Source organism: Tupaia chinensis, unplaced genomic scaffold (assembly GCF_000334495.1).
Source record: "Tupaia chinensis unplaced genomic scaffold, TupChi_1.0 Scaffold000159_1, whole genome shotgun sequence".
Lineage (NCBI taxonomy): Eukaryota > Metazoa > Chordata > Mammalia > Scandentia > Tupaiidae > Tupaia > Tupaia belangeri.
This window is the reverse complement of record NW_006159630.1, coordinates 5,524,992-5,544,331: the sequence shown is the minus strand read 5'-3', so window position 1 is coordinate 5,544,331 and position 19,340 is coordinate 5,524,992. Positions and strand designations below refer to the sequence as shown.

General features: G+C 55.1%; 2 protein-coding genes across 9 annotated transcripts in view; one reads left to right on the top strand and one right to left on the bottom strand.

The window, feature by feature from the left end:
* Positions 1-61: 61 nt before the first annotated feature.
* Positions 62-18,760, top strand: AANAT (aralkylamine N-acetyltransferase). Of its 8 annotated transcripts, none has more exons than XM_027770768.1 (5): positions 62-485; positions 15,437-15,658; positions 16,773-16,955; positions 17,179-17,333; positions 17,698-18,760. In XM_027770768.1, the coding sequence occupies exons 3-5, from the start codon at positions 16,793-16,795 to the stop codon at positions 18,001-18,003; spliced, it is 624 nt and encodes a 207-aa protein (XP_027626569.1). In that variant the 5' UTR covers positions 62-485; positions 15,437-15,658; positions 16,773-16,792; the 3' UTR covers positions 18,004-18,760. The 8 variants fall into 8 exon arrangements, 5 of the variants coding, with proteins under 5 accessions (XP_027626569.1, XP_027626568.1, XP_006145812.1 ...); XM_027770767.1 differs by having other exon boundaries at positions 16,769-16,955; XM_006145750.3 differs by having other exon boundaries at positions 15,434-15,658; positions 16,769-16,955.
* A 438-nt stretch (positions 18,761-19,198) lies between these two features.
* RHBDF2 (rhomboid 5 homolog 2) overlaps positions 19,199-19,340 on the bottom strand; it is a 26,753-nt gene continuing 26,611 nt past the window's right edge. The window contains 1 exon segment of the mRNA XM_027770771.1: positions 19,199-19,332. The gene's annotated coding sequence lies outside the window, so the exon portion shown is untranslated.

The following is a 19,340-nucleotide window of genomic DNA, read 5'->3' as shown; positions in this document are numbered from 1 at the left end:
GAGCCGCCGCCTCGTGGCTAGGGGACGCTGAAGATGCCGCGAGAGGGGCGTGCGGCAGCGAATCCTCGAGGGGGCGCCGGGCCGCAGGGTAAAGGGCGCGGGGAGGGCGGGGCCCGCAGGAGGAAGCGCAGTGGTCGGCGAGGACGGGGAGGGCCCGCGCAGGGCGGAGGACGCCGCGGCTCGTCAACAACTTTTAATGAGCTCCCCTGGCGTCCCAGCCCGGGCCTAGGCACTGCGAGGGTCACGGAAAGAGACCCTGTCCTGTGCTCCAGGTGTTTACCGTCCCGGCGGGGAGGCAAAACAACAGCCAGGAGCGGCTAAAACTGAACGCGGCAAACGCCGCAGCTCCAGAGCAGCTGTAAGCCCCGCTGTCATCCACGCTGCGTAGCCGCCTCGCCGGTGTGTTAGGGAATTCCAAGCACACATGGAAGGTCGTGACCTCCTAGGAACTGGTCCCGGGGCTGGTGACGAAGGCCCAGAGAAAGGTAAATAAGAAAAGCGTGTGTCAGTGGGTCTAATGTTTAACTCTAAACCTATTTAGATGAATCCAAACTCAGTGAGGCTCAGCGTGTATGTATGGCAAGGGGTACTGCAAGGTAGTTAAGGGTAGGAGCCATGGATTCTTGTTGTTTTGCTTTGGTTTTGTTTGTTTTAATTGCCAGAGGGCGGGTGCACTTATCAGAGAGAGAGAGAGAGCCTCCGCTGGGGTGTGGTCATGCTGAAAGTCCCTCGCCCAATTCCAAGTCCTGTGGGATTATGGACACAAACACACAGGCACCATGTGTATTTTTCTTTTCTTTTAAAGAATTATTTAATTTGATTTATTCATTCATTTATTTTAATTTGACCAGAGAAAGACAGACACAAAGAGAGAAGGAAAGTGAGAAAGCAAGCCACTAGGTCTGGGACTTGAACGATGATAGGCCATGTGGGAATGTCCGGCGCCTTAACCACCATGCCACCTGCTGTCCTCCATGTGTGTCTTTCAAACCTTCAAGCCAGGACTCAACCAGTCAGCCATGGGGGCTTCCTTAATCATTAGGCTATGAAAGAGGCCCCATTTGTTGTTTTTCATGCCAGGGGGCACATGTGTGCACATGAGGAGACAGAGAGAAGAGAAAGCGTCCCACCCCAACAAGGCCTGGTCACACAGCAGTCCTTTTCCCTCCCAACCTCCCTCCCATGAGGATCCTGAGCTGGCATGCACACACCTGGCATGCTTTTCAAGACGCTAGGGTGGGATTCAAACCCTGATCAGCCTCTTCTGGAGGGTGCTTAACCACTGCATGATGAGCAGGCACTAGAATCCGACCCGTGGCATTACCCCTTATGGGTCCGTAAAGGTAAGCAAGTCGATACGCTTATTTTCCCTTTAATTTACTCATGTATAAAATAGGGAGAACTAGGGACCAGTGAGTGGTGTGGTGACTGCTGTTCAAATCCCAGGCTCAGTGGCATGAAAAATGCACCAGGGACGTGTGTATGTGTGTCCAAAATCCCAAAAAGAGAAATGGAGAAGGGATTGTAGCATGGCCATTCCCCATGGGGTGCGTTCTCACTTTGCATCTCTTCCTCTGTCTCTGGTGAGCATACGCGTCCTTGGGTGGATGGGGAATAAAGGAGTGCTAAGAGCAGTACTGGTGTCACCGGGTAATCGGGAGGATTAAGTGAAGTAGAACAGTGCCTGGTTTACGAGGGATCTTTAAAACGTTGTGGAAAAATAAAACTAAAGTATGAATTTAATATTTCAATGCTAAAATATTTAATGAATCCATAGGTTTGTTTTTTTGTTGTTGTTGTTGTTTTTTTTTTTAGGTTTTTGCTATAGGGCAATGCACTCACCAGAGAGAGACAGTGAGAGGGAAAGTAAGAAATGCATGTACACGCACCTGGTATGTTTTCAAAGCTGCTGGGTCCAGAACTCAAACCACATAGCCAGCCATGTAGGATCTAACTGCCTTAACCACCATGCCACCAGCTGGCCCCATTATTGTGCTATTTCAAAACGCTCTGCTAGGGACCAGCAGTTGGCATAATGGCTATGTCACTGGACTCCCATGTAGTCGACCGCAGTTTGAGTCCCAGATCCAGTGGCTTAAACTCACGCCGTGTGTGGATGTGTGTATGTGTGTGTGTGTGTGTGCGCGTGCCCAAGATCCTAGGAGGAGAATGGAGGAGAAGGGATTGTGAAGTGGCCATCCCCCCCAGAGAGTGATTTCTTTTTCTCGGTCTCTCTCTGTCTTTCTGGCGAACGCACACGCCCTATAGCAAAACAAAACAAGACAAAAATACTCCCCCCCCAAAAAAAAATGAACACTCAAGATCTGACTCTAATCTTTAGTTAAAATCATTTTCCCCACATTTTTCCGCAAGCCCATCAATGACAGATTAGTAAGATGGTTCAATATTATAGTACTTAGGCTCTTCAAAAAAGGCAGAATCCTGTTCTTCCGGACATTCCCAGACGGCGGAGGATACAGACCGCAGTCAAGGACATGCGCAGTGCACGGGCAGCAGGCTGAGCCTGAAAGCGCCCTGGACCAAGTCCTTACGGAGTACTGGTACAGTATGGGCTGGGGGTGGTTGTCAGTGGACCCAAATCTCCTGGGACCAGCAGCTGGTGTTCCGGTTACATCGCTGGACTCCCATGTAGTCTGTCATGGTTCAAGGTCCTGGCTTAAAACTCACCCCAGCCACGTGTGCATACGTGCCCAAGATCCAGAGAGGAGGTTGGAGGGGAAGGGACTGTGTCATGGCCATCCCCCCTGGGGGGTGATTTCTCACTTTCTGTTTCTCTGTCTCTGTTTCTCTAGCAAGCACATGTACTCTATAGCAAAAACCTCCCAAACGATGAAACAAAAATTTGCCTCCTAAGATATAGGAAAAAAACAACTGAATGAGCCAAAGGAGAATTAGGATACAATTTAGGGTCAAAGCTGGATTCTCAAATTAGGACCTTCCCATCCCAGACCACAGAGCAGAATGGCCAGCCGGGACCTCTGCTCTGAGGACGCGGGCCCCACGCCCTCGCCCAGGAAGATCTGGGAGATCTAACAGCGATGACCTAGTCACTCCCGTGCCACCTCTTGTGCCCCTTAAGCCCCATATCCTTGGCCCAGTGACCTGAGGTTGAATAATCACGTGTCATTGACCAGGCACTGTGCCTGTCACATTCATCATCGCATCTGTTATCACGGTCTTGAACATGGTATTGTTCACCACATTTTACTGTGAGGAGAGGCCCAAACAATTGTGGGCTGGGAGCAACCAGCAGAGACCCCGACTCTGAGCAGCCGTGTTTCCAGTCACTGCAGTCCCTCCAGGCTTGCCTCTGAGGAGGTCCTGAGGGGAAGCCATGTGTCTGTGCATTCCACTCGAGGGCTGGGCCGTAGCAAGTGGGGTGAACAAGAAGGCCGGAGGGGCAGGGCAGCACAGGTCCCAAATCTGTGTTTGATATCAAAAACACCAACTTAGGGACCAGCAGTTAGCTATGTCACTGGACTCTCATGTAGTCGACCACAGTTCGCGTCCCAGACCCAGTGGCTTAAAACTCACGCCAGGTGCGTGTGCGTGTGTGCCCAAGATCCCGAGAGGAGAAAGGAGGAGAAGGGATTGCGGCGTGGCCATACCCCCTGGGGGGCCAGTGATTTCTCGCTTTCTGTCTCTCTGTCTCTGTCTGGCGAGCACACGTGCCCTATAGCAAAAAAAAAAAAAAATTAAAAACATCAACTTATACTTATGTTTGTTGTTTTAATATAAAAAAGAATGCCTTTTCCTCCCTAATCAGCGAGTGAAATTGGCAGCCCAGGAAGGTGTGCTGTGCTTGATTCTGCAGCTTCATGTAGGGGTTACTGTGAAAGACGGCTACCGTTTATGGTGCCTGGTTCTGTGCTGAGTGCCTTCTGTAGAGTATCGGGAGCCTGCCAGGTTGTGGGTAGGAGACCTTGACGTCCCATGCTGTCTCTGCCTCACTAGACCTGGCTCCCAAGGGCGCGTATCCCACTGTGTCTGAGTATGAGCCTTGCTTCTGCTGCAGAGCCTGGCCTGGTGCTGGAGCTTGTTCCGGTTACATCGCTGGACTCCCATGTAGTCTGTCATGGTTCAAGGTCCTGGCTTAAAACTCACCCCAGCCACGTGTGCATACGTGCCCAAGATCCAGAGAGGAGGTTGGAGGGGAAGGGACTGTGTCATGGCCATCCCCCCTGGGGGGTGATTTCTCACTTTCTGTTTCTCTGTCTCTGTTTCTCTAGCAAGCACATGTACTCTATAGCAAAAACCTCCCAAACGATGAAACAAAAATTTGCCTCCTAAGATATAGGAAAAAAACAACTGAATGAGCCAAAGGAGAATTAGGATACAATTTAGGGTCAAAGCTGGATTCTCAAATTAGGACCTTCCCATCCCAGACCACAGAGCAGAATGGCCAGCCGGGACCTCTGCTCTGAGGACGCGGGCCCCACGCCCTCGCCCAGGAAGATCTGGGAGATCTAACAGCGATGACCTAGTCACTCCCGTGCCACCTCTTGTGCCCCTTAAGCCCCATATCCTTGGCCCAGTGACCTGAGGTTGAATAATCACGTGTCATTGACCAGGCACTGTGCCTGTCACATTCATCATCGCATCTGTTATCACGGTCTTGAACATGGTATTGTTCACCACATTTTACTGTGAGGAGAGGCCCAAACAATTGTGGGCTGGGAGCAACCAGCAGAGACCCCGACTCTGAGCAGCCGTGTTTCCAGTCACTGCAGTCCCTCCAGGCTTGCCTCTGAGGAGGTCCTGAGGGGAAGCCATGTGTCTGTGCATTCCACTCGAGGGCTGGGCCGTAGCAAGTGGGGTGAACAAGAAGGCCGGAGGGGCAGGGCAGCACAGGTCCCAAATCTGTGTTTGATATCAAAAACACCAACTTAGGGACCAGCAGTTAGCTATGTCACTGGACTCTCATGTAGTCGACCACAGTTCGCGTCCCAGACCCAGTGGCTTAAAACTCACGCCAGGTGCGTGTGCGTGTGTGCCCAAGATCCCGAGAGGAGAAAGGAGGAGAAGGGATTGCGGCGTGGCCATACCCCCTGGGGGGCCAGTGATTTCTCGCTTTCTGTCTCTCTGTCTCTGTCTGGCGAGCACACGTGCCCTATAGCAAAAAAAAAAAAAATTAAAAACATCAACTTATACTTATGTTTGTTGTTTTAATATAAAAAAGAATGCCTTTTCCTCCCTAATCAGCGAGTGAAATTGGCAGCCCAGGAAGGTGTGCTGTGCTTGATTCTGCAGCTTCATGTAGGGGTTACTGTGAAAGACGGCTACCGTTTATGGTGCCTGGTTCTGTGCTGAGTGCCTTCTGTAGAGTATCGGGAGCCTGCCAGGTTGTGGGTAGGAGACCTTGACGTCCCATGCTGTCTCTGCCTCACTAGACCTGGCTCCCAAGGGCGCGTATCCCACTGTGTCTGAGTATGAGCCTTGCTTCTGCTGCAGAGCCTGGCCTGGTGCTGGAGCTTGGTAGGGTGCCATATTGCCAGGAGTCAAGGCCTGAGATTCCTGTACCTCCATTTGGTCAGATTTCCTCCTGCCCCACACATACCCGGAGAGTTGAAGCCAGTGTAGGGGAGAGCAGCACTCCGGTCTTCTCCTGTGGGCACAATCTCCAAGCCCTCTCCATCGCCCCCCAGTGTGAGCTGCTGCTAAGCCATTTTACAGACAGGGGTGCCAAAAATCCCACCCCACTGTGCAACGTCTTTCAGTGACCTCGGTCAGGCCCGAAGCGCTCCAGCCAAGGTTAGGGCCTTGGTTCCTGCCCAGACCCGTGTGCCCAGCTAGTCTACACCCAGGCTGGCTCATGGGGTCAGCGTGGATGGAAGCAGCTGTCTAGTTTTTATTTTCATAATTTTCCAGGTATAGGAAGGAGAAAACCCTCCTTCTCTAAGGAAGAAGCCACCCCCTCTCCTGTCCCCAACTCCCAGCACTTGGGGAGGAGAGAAGCTTCCCTGGGAGAACACGGCTTGTTTACAGATAGGTCTGCCCGAAGCCAGCCAGTCTGGCCACGCCCCCTGATGGGTGGGCTGGAGAATGCAGAGCCCAGGGCAAAGTGAGCTGATCTTGAGGACGCAGGCCCTGCCCCGTTCCTATCTTATCCGGCCACTGAGACACCTCTCCAGACCCATGGTGAGCCTGGGTCCCATACCCATGGTGAGCCTGGGTCCCATACTGCCCCCTGGGGGAGCCTCGGCCAGCGTGGCCTCTTCACTGTGGCCTCACTGTGCCAACAAGTCCTGGCTGGCCCAAGGAGCTCGTTGCACCCTGGAACAGGGTTTGGGGTTTTGGGGTACCTTGGGCCCCAGGAGCTTCAGCTGGGGTGGGAGGCAAGCACCCGGGCTGCCTTTCTGTGTCTTACGTGGCTGGTGGGAGAAGCCTCCTTCTGAGGCTCCAGCCAGGGGTTGCTTGAGAATCTTGGACTTTTGGTGGTAAAGGGGCCCTCCTTGCTCCTGGAGCCTCACCCCTCCTCGCACTGATGCCCTGGGAGAGCTGTGGGGCTTGCCCGAGGTCACCGTGGTTACAGTGAGGGTCAGCACCAGGCCCGTCAGCCCTTGGCCTCTCTCCTGCTCTGAAGACAGTTGTAACCCACCGGGCCAAACCCTCCACGCTGGGGGCGGCAGAAAGAAGGCTGGGCAACAGTGAGAACTCAGGGTTGGCACGCTCTCCGTTTCCTTCCTTCCAGAAGACACAGGGGCACGGCGAATCCACGGGACCAGCCTGGACAGCAGAAGGGCCACTCACGTTTGGCCATGCCACCCTCTTCACTGCTAGCTCCCAGCCCGCCAGTCCCAGGCCTCTCCTCGGCACTGACTCACGGACGCTTCCAGGATGTGACCAGTCACAGGAACAATGGACTCATCCTCTCCTAACGAGGTTCCTTGCCAGGGTTCTCACCCTGGCTGATGGCAGTGTCACCTGCCTGGGTCAGACTTGGCTGCCTGAGGGTCGGGCCTCACCTGTGAGCCCCTGTGTGTAGTCAAAGTCCAGGTCTCAGTGCCTCTACCCCTTCCCACACCTCTTGTGTCTGGAGCTGTTCTGGGGAAGGTGGATTTGAAGCCTGTGCTGCCACCTGTCCCTGCGTGACCTCGGGCGAGGGGTGTTACTTTTCTGCACAGTGGGGACTGTGACAGTACTTACTGCATGGGCTGTTGGGGATTTAACTGACTCAATGAGTGTAAAGCGCTTTGCACACCGCCTGCTGGCTGTCAGCAGCTCACCCCTCCTGCCTAGACATTGCTGTGGCATCCTTGCCAGGCAGGCCCAGGCCTCCTCTATCTAACCCAGGGTGATTGAAAGTAAAACACCAGCAGATGGCATAATGGTTTGTCACTGGACTCCTATGTAGTCAACTTCGGTTTGAGTCCCAGAACCAGCGACTTAAATTCATGCTGGGCGTGTGTGTGTGTGTGAGCCCAAAATCCCAAGAGGAGAATGGAGGAGACGGGACTGTGATGTGGTCATCTCCCCTGGGGGGTGATTTCTCACTTTCTCCCTGTCCCTCTGTCTCTCTCTGTCTCTCTGGCAAGCGCATGTGCTCTATAGCAAAAAATCTCTCTTTAAAAAAAAAAAAGAGGAATATGGTGGCATGGTGGTTAAGGCACCGGGCACTGGGCTCCCACAGAGCCACAGTGCGGTCCCAAGCCTGGCGGCTTGCTTTCTCACTTTCCCGCGCTCTCTCTCTGTCTCTCTCTGGCCAAATTAAAAATTAATTAATTAATTCCTAAAAAGACGCTGAGGTTTATGCCTAAAATCAGACATATGTGCTTGCTATTGAATTAATTAAGATCTTTAGTGAATGAATAGCATGTGGGGAAAAGGCATGGAGAACAACCGTAGATATCAGAGGCAGGGAGGAAGAAGGGGGGCAGTTGGTAGCGGGTGAGAGGTAGGGCATCAAGGGGGGGAAGCTAAGTATGGAAGAAAAAAAGGAAAATTATTTGTTGATAACATGTAGTAATATCCTTGATTGAGCCAATATACAGTGTATTCTGGATGGACAATCTCAGTTTGTATACTATATTGATGTACAGTGAGTGACGGTAAATAAATCATAGAAAGAAAGAGAGAGAAAATGGAATGACACACATGGGGCCAGCCAGTTGCACGTTGGCCAAGGCAGTCGGATCCCGCATGGCCGACTGTGCGGTTTGAGTCCTGTGTGCCCAACATTCCAGGAGGGGAGGAAATGGAGAAGGGATTGCAGCGGCCTTCCCCATGGGGACTTCCTCACTTTCTCTGTGTCTTTCTCTGAGCCCCCAACACATTCTCTACCGAATTGGAGCGAGAGGGGAGAGAAAAGAAAACATTACAGACATGACACGGGAGTATCTCCCTGTGGCTCGCCATGGCCCTTTGTGAACCGTGTCCTCCTGACCTAGACCGGCTTCCACCTCCTCACCCAGCCGTGGCCGGGCCCTGCCTTGCCACTTCCTTTGGGGTCCCAACCTCTTGGCACCTTCGTGCCTTCGGACTCCTTTCCCTCTCTGCCTGGAATTTTTGCTGCTTCTACCCCCAGCCCTGTGGTCCCCTAAAAAATTCTTTTTCATCACAGAAGTCCCAGCCTGGGCCTCGTTACCTACGATGTCACCCCTGTGGCCCACTCTCACCTGTGAACTCTATTGGCACATCCATCTCTCCCATGGGGCCAGGAACACCTTGAAAACGGGCTGTGTCTTCCCCACCTTTGTGCCCCAGTCTCCAGCACAGGTCTGACACACAGTAGGTGCTTAAAGGGTTTTGTTGACTGAACAAAACAATGAGCCAACCTCTGCCACAGTCCCGAGTGCCGGTCAGCAGCTCTTGGGAACACCTGTGCCTCCCCGCAGCGCCTGGCTCTCCATCTCCCCAGCTACGGAGAGACGTATGCTCCATGCCTGTGCACACACACACACACACACACACGCACACTCGCAGAGTGCACATGCACACACATACACCCTATGCGTGCATGCACACACAGGTCTGCCACACACATACATGCACATGCACACATGTACACACATCCCATGCTTTCGCACACACACTGGCCTGCCACACACAGGCACTTTTTCTGCCTCCTGAGCCTTTGGTTCGGGTCGGTGCTGCCTGTACTGGGCATGTTACGGCTAGGCGTGCCCTGAGCACTTGACACGTGGCTGATGCTGACAGGTGCTGAGAGTCTAAGACACACACTGACTTGAAAACTGTACCAAAAAAGAGTACAAAATAGCCCGGTAACTTTATACTGATTACTTGTTAAAATGATTGTTTTATATGTAAAAATACACAGGACTGGGCCAGCAGGTGGCATGGTGGTTAAGGTGCTGGAGTTCGGCTGGCCATGGTTTGAGTCCTGGACCTGGTGGCTTGCTTTCACTCTCCCTCTCACGCTTTCTCTGGCAAAACTCATGTGAAAAATAATATTAACAATAATAATAATAATTTTAAAAATACACAGGACTAAATTAAATATATTGTAAAAATCAGACTCACCTGTTCATTCTGACTTTCATCTGTGTGGCTGTAGAACATGTAAAATCACATCTGGTGGGTCGGTTTGCGATCGGCTGTTTTGCGTGCACAGGCTCGGGGCGCCCTAGGTCCCATCTTCTTCCATGAGGTGGCAGCGCCTCTTCCATTAACGCCAAGTAGTCGGCCATGTGGGAATCTAGCACCTTAACCACCAAGGCACTTGCCAGCCCCAACTTTTTTTTTTAAGAATTGTCTACTGGAGGGGTCAGCAGATGGTATAGTGGTTACATTGTAGCGGATTCACATGCCTGACAGCAGTTCGAGTCCCAGATCCGGTGGCTTGAAACTCACGCTGGGCGAGTGTGCTCATGTGCCCAAAATCCCAAGAGGAGAATGGGGAAAGGATTACAGCTTGGCGATCCTCCCTAGGGGGTGATTTTCACTTTCTCTTTCTCTCTTACACACATGCCCTAAGGCAAAAAACTCACATCGGGCGTGTGTACATGTGTGCCCAAAATCGCAAGAGGAGAATAGAGGAGAAGGGATTGCAGCGTGGGCATCCCCCCAGGGGGTGATTTCTTGCTTTCTGTCTCTCTGTCACTCCAGTAAGGACACACACCCTATAGCAAAAATCTCTCTTTAAAAAAATATTTATTTAATTTTATTTACTGCTATTATTATTTTTTAAATTTGCTATAGGGCATGCGCACTCACCAGAGAGAGAGACAGTGAGAGAAAGTGAGAAAAGCCAGCTGCCAGGCCCAGGACTTGAACGGTGGTCAGCCACATGCAAGTCTAGTGCCTTAACCCGGCTAGCCCCTGAGCAGTAACTTTTTTTTTTTTGAGAGGTTTTTACTATAAGGTGCATGTGCTCGCCAGAAAGAGAGACAAAAAGCAAGAAATCATCTCCCAGGGGGGATTGCCATGCCTCTCAGGATCTTGGGCACGTACCTAGCATGAGTTTAAGCCACTGGGTCCGGGACTTGAACCATGGTTGACTATATGGAAGTCCAGTGACGTAGCCATTACACAAATTGCTGGTCCTATTTTTAAATTGATTTTATTAATTAGAGCAATTTTAGGATCACTGCAGAATTAAGTGAAAGGCACAATGATTTTCCACATTGGGCCAGCAGGTGGGCATGATGGTTAAGGTGATTTTCCAAAGACTTGGAAAAAAAAAAAAGCCAGGCACCTGTGCGTGTGCGTGCCCAAAATCCTGAGAGGAGAACGGATAAAGTATTGCAGTGTGGCCATCCTCCTGACAGTGACTTCTCACTTTCCCTCTCTCCCTCTCTCTCCCCCTCTGGTGAGCACACACACCCTATAGTAAACTAAAAAAACCACTTCCCCGTCCTCTACAGTGTCAGCGTCCCCCCAGAGCAGTGCCTTTGTCACAGCTGAGAGCACTGACCCGTCATCGCCCGAAGTCCAGGGTTCACACTCAGGTTCACTCTTGGCGTTGCACCTTCTCCACGGCAACATACAGACACGTGTTCCCGCCCTAGGGATCCTCTGGGAAGGGAGCGGAATGTGGTTGAGGCCTGACTGTGGGGCCAGCCGGCAGCGTGGTGGTTAAGTGCTGAACTCCCTCCTCAGTTCGGGCCCCAGACCTGGTAGCTTAAAACTGTCCCAGGCCCGGGGCATATTTGCCCACGATCCCAAGAGGAGAATGGCTTGAAGTGTGGCTATTCCCCCTTGGGAATGATTTCTCTCTCTAGCGAGTGCACGTGCCCTATACAAACAAAAACACACAACACATAACAAATTGGAGGTGGGAGGAAGGGGTCCAGGGAAAAAATAATTGAACAGACATAAGAAAGGAAAGCTCTCTGTCGAGGATACACCTGGTCCTATCTTTGACTTGACTGACATGCCCTGCGTGGATGCTCTGAAAACATGCTGTACGCTGTAAAGACATGCAATGATATTTCATGCAGATTAAAACAATTGTTCATGGGCCATCTCTGTGGTGCAGTGGTAATGTACTGCTCAAGAGAAATCGGATCTCACACGCTAACTGTGGTTCGAGTCCCTGGCCTGCTCGGTCTGAAACGTTCAAATGCCGGAGATCCCACAGCTGGAAGACTGGAGGAAGGTGATCACAGCGGGACCCAGCCCTTTTGAGGGTGCTCCTTTCTCCCTCTCTCTCGTTCCTGTGTGCACGCACAGACTCTATTCTGAATAAAGGAAAAAGTTTTCGGTTTATTTGAAATTCAAAAAAAATTTTTTAAGTTTATTTCACGAGAAAGGGAGGAATAAAGACAAGCACCTCTGACAGGTCTCACACCAGGATCCCTCCACCAGCCTTCCCAGCCAGCCGGGAGCAGGGGAACCTTCCCTGTGGGCCCAGTGTCGTGAGCTGCACGTAAGCCTGCACACCGAACTGGCCCTGTCCAAGTCCACCCGGCGTCTGCACATTCGCTCGCTAACCCTGGCAGCCCTGCTCTCCGAGCACACTTCCCGAGGCCACTCCGGTTTGTCGGCGTTTGATCACGGTTCTCAGGGAGGGCGCCAGGGCGCTGGGAGGCGGTGGGGGTTCAGAATGCCCGGCGGGTCGTCACTCGGGGTGGGGGAAGCTGGCACTGGAGGTGGACGCTGTTCGTCCGCGTGTTTGTGCTGTTGTTCTTCATTTCCTCAGGGGCCCCCTCACCTGCACACCCACCACCTGTGGGCCCCGCGCCCCTCACTCACCGCATCCTGGTGGGGTGCTTTCTTTCTCCTGACCAGGAGGCAGGCCAGGACCGTCCTGCCTCTTCTCCCTCCCCACGGTGAGGGGTCGAGTCCCCCAGTCCAACCATGTTTAATACATGGTCTCCTCATTCTCTAAGGTCCCATGTGTCCAGAGATGTTTTTTGGAAAAAACGGGGCCACGTGGGGGTGGGTGAAGAGGTGTGCCTTTTTCAGCCATGGCTGTGTGGCTGTGATTGACCACCAGGGGGTGCATCAGAGCCATGGAGATGGAAAAGGGATGGGAGGGTTTAAGGGGACCCTGGAGTGCCAGGGGACCAGCCACCTCGGAGAGGGTGGGTTATCTCGATGGAGGCGGCGAAGGTGAACAGAAGACAAAGGCCTTGATGCCTTTTTATGCACGTCCTTTGCCGGACACCCCTTAAAGATCGCCCTCTGAGGGGTGACAACTGTTAGGAATCGTCGTGCGTTTTTATTGAAAACGTGTTACATGCAAGTAAAGGGAGAGGGGCTAGTGTTTCAATTAACAGCTCATAAAGTTTTTAACAGTAGAGAACATAGATTCTATTTAGGGTTGGATTAAGGGTGGGTCTAGTGCAATTTAGGGTTGGATTAAGGGCCAGTCTAGTGCAGTTCTGCAATTGTAGGTGGGTTTCTATGGAATGCAGTTTTAGGAAAGCGGTTTTGGTAAGCAGAGGTGATTATTAGCTGATGCGGCGCAGCAGCCATTTTGTGATTACTGGGAATGGTGCTGAGAAAAAAATCTCAAGAATAGATATTAGTTCTTATGGATCTTAATAAAGAATGATACTTATACAGTTTTGTAGGGATTTAAAACTTAGTTTGAGGAATCCTAATATATTTATCTATTTCACTTGGAGAGGGCAGAGGTGTCCTGGGCCAGTTTTGGCCTAATCTTATTTTAGGTAAAGAAAGGATGTATTTTAAAGGGCCTTCTAAAGGTCAAGATTACTTTTGCCTAGAAAGAACTTCAGCCCACCCTCTATTGTGACCATGGAGATAAAGCATTGTAATTAATAGTAAGTGATCAGAGCAAAGGGGAGCGGTCGGGGGACTTCCTGGAAGATTTTATCGTACACTCAGGATGTATAAGAGAGCTATGTAATTATTTTATAGTAGTATATTGGGGAGCCAGAGGAGGGTCGCTTCCCAGTAAGGCTGCCACAGTTTCTGGAGCAAATAGCAAACAGCCTTGCTGACATGCTAATTGACCGAAGCTTTGTTCCAAGGTCAGGGGCGCACAACAGTGGTCTTGCCATCATGTTGATCCAACTGGAAGCGGAGCTCAAAGGTCGGGGGGCTCAGACAGATCCTGGGGCCTCACCGGGTCAGACTCCTCCATTGGAGGTTGGTGGTGTGGTGCCCAGCTGAGGACCTGGACATATTCCTCCCACCAGGCCCAAAGAGCAAGCCTGAGGAGGTCCCTGGTCAGTCCTGAGAGGTGCGTGAGAGGCCCCAGGAGGGCTAAGCTGCCTGGTAGCTGAGGGAGTGAGGCAACATGGCGAGTCCACAGGTTCTGGTGAGCTCGGACCTCAGAGAGACCTGGCAGAAGGAAACCTTGCAGACAGGAGTGTGTGTGGTGGGTGTCCGCCTGGGCTGGTCCTGGGTCACTCTGAGGTCAGGGGTTAAGCCTGACCCATGCAGAACTGGCACCACAGCCCCTCCCAGAGCATCCTGGGTAAGAGCAGGTGCTCCCCCTGCAGTGGTAGCAGGGGCGCTCCTGCAGCACGCGAGCCTTGGGGACCTTAGGAGCCCAGATGCTGGGGCTCTGTGCTGCTGTGCTGTGGTGGAAAAGCCAGGCATTGCTGAGGCAGGGGCACGGACTGCGAGGGCAGGGGTGCATGCCAGCAAGAGAAAGCCAAGGAGCAGGACAAGGTGTGGGCTACCAGGAAAAGGGACAGTAGGGTGGTTCAAGGGACCAAGAGGGGCCTGGGTCCCGGAGGGAGAGCTGGCAGCAGGTACTGACAAGTGCAGGGGGCAGCCCGAGCACAGACCCAAGGCCAGTGTCATCAGAGCTCTGGGGTCCGGAGGTTGGGAGGCACACCTCCTGGGATTTAAGTAGACCGTGAGCAGAGCACGCACACAGGAAGGTGCTCGGCCACAGCTACTGGATTTCCGCCTCCCCAGCACCCCAAGGCCCCTTGGGCGGCCGCTCTCCTGATCCTCCGAGGAGCACGCGTTTCCTGGCCTCTTGTACAAGGGCGTCTGCGTCATCCCCACGCCTGCCCATTGCTCTGTGTGAGCCCATTCTGTGTATACCCATAGTCCCTTTGGCTACGGGCCGTCACGTGGCCGTTTCCAGACTGGGAACCTTATGAAAAGTGCCGCTGGGAACTTCCTGCTCTTCTGGCACGCGGCTGAGTAGGATTGCGGGGCTCAGGGTTTGGTCACGGCCAACCTCAGGGGGTCCTGTTGCACCCCCTTGCCCATGTAAGCTCCTCAGGGCAATGGCAGGCCTTGGAGACAGAGCGGTGGGGCGGGGTGGGAGGGTGGAGGGCGTATGTCTTTAAGGAATTGTGACCCTCTGGGTCAATTTTGGAGCAGGCAGAGCGACTGTGGAGGCTGTGACAGTGAGAACGAGGACCGATGCCTGCCCCGGCTTCGGGAATGTCCCCCAGTACTCGGGAAGAGTGCGCATGGGGACAGCCAGACCACGAGCAGGCCCTTTCAGTGCCTTGCCATCGTCTATGTAGCAAGGTCTCGCACCTGCGCAGCCTGGGCTCTGCCAGCTTGAACACTGCGCCTGCAAGTCCAGGAGCCGGATTCAGGCCTTCTCCCAAGGCCGATGGGTCACTTGCTGACTCCCTTAGATTCTGCAGATCTGATGTGAGGACACCGTGTGACAATCAGCGGGAGAATCAAGGAGGCATGGACTGGCCGCTCGTGAGGCCCAATAGGCCCGTCCCTGCAGCAACCGCGTGTAACAGGCTGGCCTGGTGCCTCTCTGCCCCACTTACTGCTGGGTGCTCTGAGCAGATTATTTACCTGCCTGAGCCTCGTCTTCCTTCTCCATGGATGGATCTAATACTCGCCTGTCAAGGCTGTCATGTGGACGAAAGAGGACCCTTACCCAGGGCCCAGCACACGCCAGAGATGAGCGATAGTGCTCACAGACTTGGCCAAGCCTCTGCGGGAGCGGGTGGCTTTCTGAGCCCAGCCACTCAGTAGCAGAGCAGGGATTAGCACCCATCCCCTTTCCCCAAACCCCGAGGCCTCCCCTGTAATCCTCTCTTCCCTCTAGCAGGGCAGGGACAGGGCATGAAGCTGCCAGAGCCCTGCCCACACTGACCTGCCCGATGGGACACAGAAGGCGGAGTGGGGGATTAGACGCCTCAGCCCATCACGTGCTGCCTGACACCTGCCACGGCCGCCTCGTAGCCAGGAGTCCCAGACCTCCTGGTGCCGGCGCCGGGTGCCGGGTGACCGGCTCTGTGGGGGAACGCTAGGCCTCCTCCTCGCAGTCTTGGTGAGTAGGACCCCACCCCCCACTTTCGGACTGCTTGGAGCTTCTAGACACGGGGAGAAACGCGGGTACTGTGGGGCTTTTTTCTCTGTTTTTATTAATTTGCCAGAGGGCATGTGTGCTCATCAGAAAGACAGAGGGGGGGGAAGGAGAAGGCACCCCGGGGGGATGGATAGTCCTGCTGCAATCTCTTCTCCAGTTCTCCTTCCTGTTGGGGTTTGGGTTACTCATGTATGTGCACTCTGTGTATTTTTCGAGTAGCTGGGGCTGGGATTTGAACTGCACAGTCAGCCATGTGGGATTGACTCCCTTAACCACCAGGCCATGGGGCCAGTCCTTGTGGGGTTTCTTAAGTGTCTTTGAAGGTAGAGGGAAGAATGGCCTCCTCTGAGAACTGTGAACCTACAGGTGTCTTGGGAAAGACAAGCAGCCCAAGACAGGACACGTCTTGTGTGCCCCCCACATTGGTTCCTTCCGCAGAGATCCTCTGCAGCCCCGGACCCCTCTAGCCCCCTCCTAATGCTGTGTGTGTGGTTTGGTCGGAAGCCATCTGGGTGGACATGGAGGCTCCCTCCCTAAGGACCTGCTTTGATGAAAGGGCCCTCCTCCAGGATGGAGGGCTGGAGGCTTAGAGCTCCCAGCCACACCACCTTGCACCCAAAGGACCAGACGTGGCCCTCAGGGCAAGTAAGAGAGCCCACGTGAATAGCGGGTGGGAGGCCCGCAGCTGCATTAGGGGTGGCAGTACAGGCGCTGCACCGGGCTGCTTCAGGCTCCATGGAGCCCTGCCCACCCTCCTGAATCTCCTGGGGCTCAGAGGCACCTGGAGGGCAGTGAGAGCAGGCTCTGGAGCCTGGGGGCTGCTCTGGACGTGTCCTCCCTGTGGGGCAACATCTGCAGCCCTCGGAAACTGCCTTAGGCCAAGCCCCTGGGGATGCGCCCATGGCTCTGAGGGCTGGCTCCACCCCAGGACCAGCTGCCAAAGGGGCCAGACGCAATCCCTCTGGCCTGTCTCCAGGGCGCTCCTGGGCCGAGGAGGCTGCTTCTGGGATGAGGGCACCCCAGACCAAGAGGTGTCCTTGAGGACCTGTTTGGGCTTCCCTCCCACCCAAGGAAGGCCCCAAGTTGGCAGCCAGGATGTCCATGCAGGGCGTCCACCTCCTGAAGCCCGAGGCCCCATGCCTGTCGTCTGGGATCCCCGAGTCCCCAGGCTGCCAGCGGCGCCACACGCTCCCTGCCAGCGAGTTTCGCTGTCTCACCCCAGAGGACGCCGTCAGTGTGTTTGAGATCGAGCGTGAAGGTGAGCAGCCCCATGCAGGGCCGGAGATCATGCCACGCGGGTCCAGCCATCTTGTGGGGAGAAGGCCGAGTCTCCTGTCCGTGGATGCTGGGCCTCAGGTTGTCGTACATGTACGTCTAAGAGGGTGGGGGAAATGGCTGCCCAGAGTCCCTGGCCTTCCGGGGGAGGGGCACTGGGCGATGCACGGCGGGGACCGTGCTGTCACCTCCCATGCCTGCCACAGCCTTCATCTCTGTCTCGGGCACCTGCCCCCTGTACCTGGATGAGATCCGGCACTTCCTGACGCTGTGTCCAGAGCTGTCCCTGGGCTGGTTTGAGGAGGGCTGCCTTGCAGCCTTCATCATCGGCTCGCTCTGGGACCAGGAGAGGCTCTCTCAGGTGAGGCCAGGGAAGGGCCGAGGCACCCAGCTCCTGGGAGGCCTCGGGAAGGCAGGCCACTACCCACTTGCAGAAAGTGCAGTCAGATGGGGTAGAGAGGAGCCCCAGGGCTGGGATTTCTTCCCCCAGAACCAGGGAGCTGAGTCCAGGCCCCAGGCCCCTCCTACTCCCCCCAGGAGCAGCCAGCACTTCTGAGGTCTTCAGGAAGCTTCCTCCATGGGGCTGGGGGTGTAGCTGCCAACTTGGGGCCCTCCTTGGTGGGGAGGGATGCCTGGACCAGGGGCCCCCAGGGACACCTGCTCTTTGCCTGGGCTGCCAGCACAGGGGGGAGGTGTAACCTGGCTGGTCCCTTGCGCACCCCTAGGAGTCGCTGACGCTGCACAGGCCCGGGGGCCGCACAGCCCACCTGCACGTACTGGCTGTGCACCGCACCTTCCGACAGCAGGGCAAGGGCCCCATCCTGCTCTGGCGCTACCTGCAGCACCTGGGCGGCCAGCCAGCCGTGCGCCGCGCCACGCTCATGTGTGAGGACGCGCTGGTGCCCTTCTACGAGAGGTTCGGCTTCCACGCCGTGGGCCCGTGCGCTGTCACCGTGGGCTCGCTCACCTTCACGGAGCTCCAGTGTGCCCTGCGGGGCCACGCCTTCCTGCGTAGGAACAGCGGCTGCTGAACAGGAGGCCCCCCTGGGGTCCCCTCCTCGGCCCTGGGCTCACAGTGGAGAAGGGATGGGCAAATAAAGAGAGCCGGCTTCTTCCAGCCCGGCTGCTCCAACTGTGGAGTGGTGCGTCCTCTGTGATCCACCTGGCCCTCCCGTGTTCCAGCCAAACTCCGCACTGTCTCAGGGAGCCCCTTTCAGCTCCCAGCCCTGAATTGGGGGGCAGCTGGGAGCAGGATGGGGGGAGACGAGGCCGTAGGAGGGTGGCAGCCTTGGGGCAGGGAAGGCAGTGCAGGGGTCCGCCCACTGCTCACCCAGCAGGCACCCGTGTGCCCACCTGTCTCCCCAGGCAGGCCCTGCCCTCCCCCACCCCCACCCATGCTTCTGCCCACAATACAGACCTTCATACCCCACGGCCTCCCTGGTGCCCCTCAGTGCAGTGTGGAGGGTCGTGGTGAGGCCCAGGAGCAATGAGACACGTCCCCTGCTAAAGTGACGAAGGCTGAACCTTCTCCCAGCACCAGCTCTGGGTGGGCCACTCCCCACCGCCCCCTCACTGCCCAGAACAAAGGCAGAGCAGGCAGGGATGGGGTCGCAGGATTCAACCACCCTCTTAGGGACCCGAGGTCTGCCGACAGGCTACGCAAGCTCTCGGGGTCAGAAACGACACACTCTTCCCTAGACAGCCCCATTTAATACAGATGAGACGTCACCCACATGAGTTAGCGTTCCTTTGAGAAACTGAGAACAATATAAACCGGTACAGATCTGGCCTGAGCCAGCCAAGCATCCAAGAGCTGGTACTCAGGGTGCCTGAGGCCCTGTCCCACTTGGGTGGGAGAGGCAGAGTGGGTAGGGCCAGCCCCAGCCAGCCATGAGGCAGAACACGGGCACCGGAGGGAAGGCGGGCGGTGGGCCGCAGCCTCTGCTCGCTGCACAGCTCCAGGTGGCCCACACTAGTCCCAGTTCCTTACTTGTTCTGTCCTCTCCCACAATGTCCTGTCTGGGGCCTCGGGGCAGGCTCACGAGGTCATGGGTGGACGCAGGGTGGGTACAGAGGGCAGAGGGGAGGGGAAACGGAAGGGGGCCCGTGGTTCGTGGTGGCCCCAGCCCTGGGGGCAGCTGTGTTCCTTGCACAGACACGCTCACAGTAACACGGGAGAGAAGGCACGAGCTGAGGTGGCCCCGGCAACTGGGGAAGGGGACCCAAGCCTTGGGAAGCAGGTGCTCCGGGTGTCCCAAGCCTGAGCCAGGAGCCCACAGGCCTGAGGAAGGAGGCCCCTCCCCTGAGGAGCCAGCCTTTCTGGGTCGCCTGGCACGAGGCTGCCGAGACTCGGGGAGGGACCACCTGG

Coding starts and splice junctions, on each gene's coding strand:
- AANAT (XM_027770769.1), top strand. CDS start 16,793: ATGTCCATGCAGGGCGTCCACCTCCTGAAGCCCGAGGCCCCATGCCTG. Junction 16,956..17,178: donor GTTTGAGATCGAGCGTGAAG/GTGAGCAGCCCC, acceptor TGCCTGCCACAG/CCTTCATCTCTGTCTCGGGC. Junction 17,334..17,697: donor ACCAGGAGAGGCTCTCTCAG/GTGAGGCCAGGG, acceptor GCGCACCCCTAG/GAGTCGCTGACGCTGCACAG.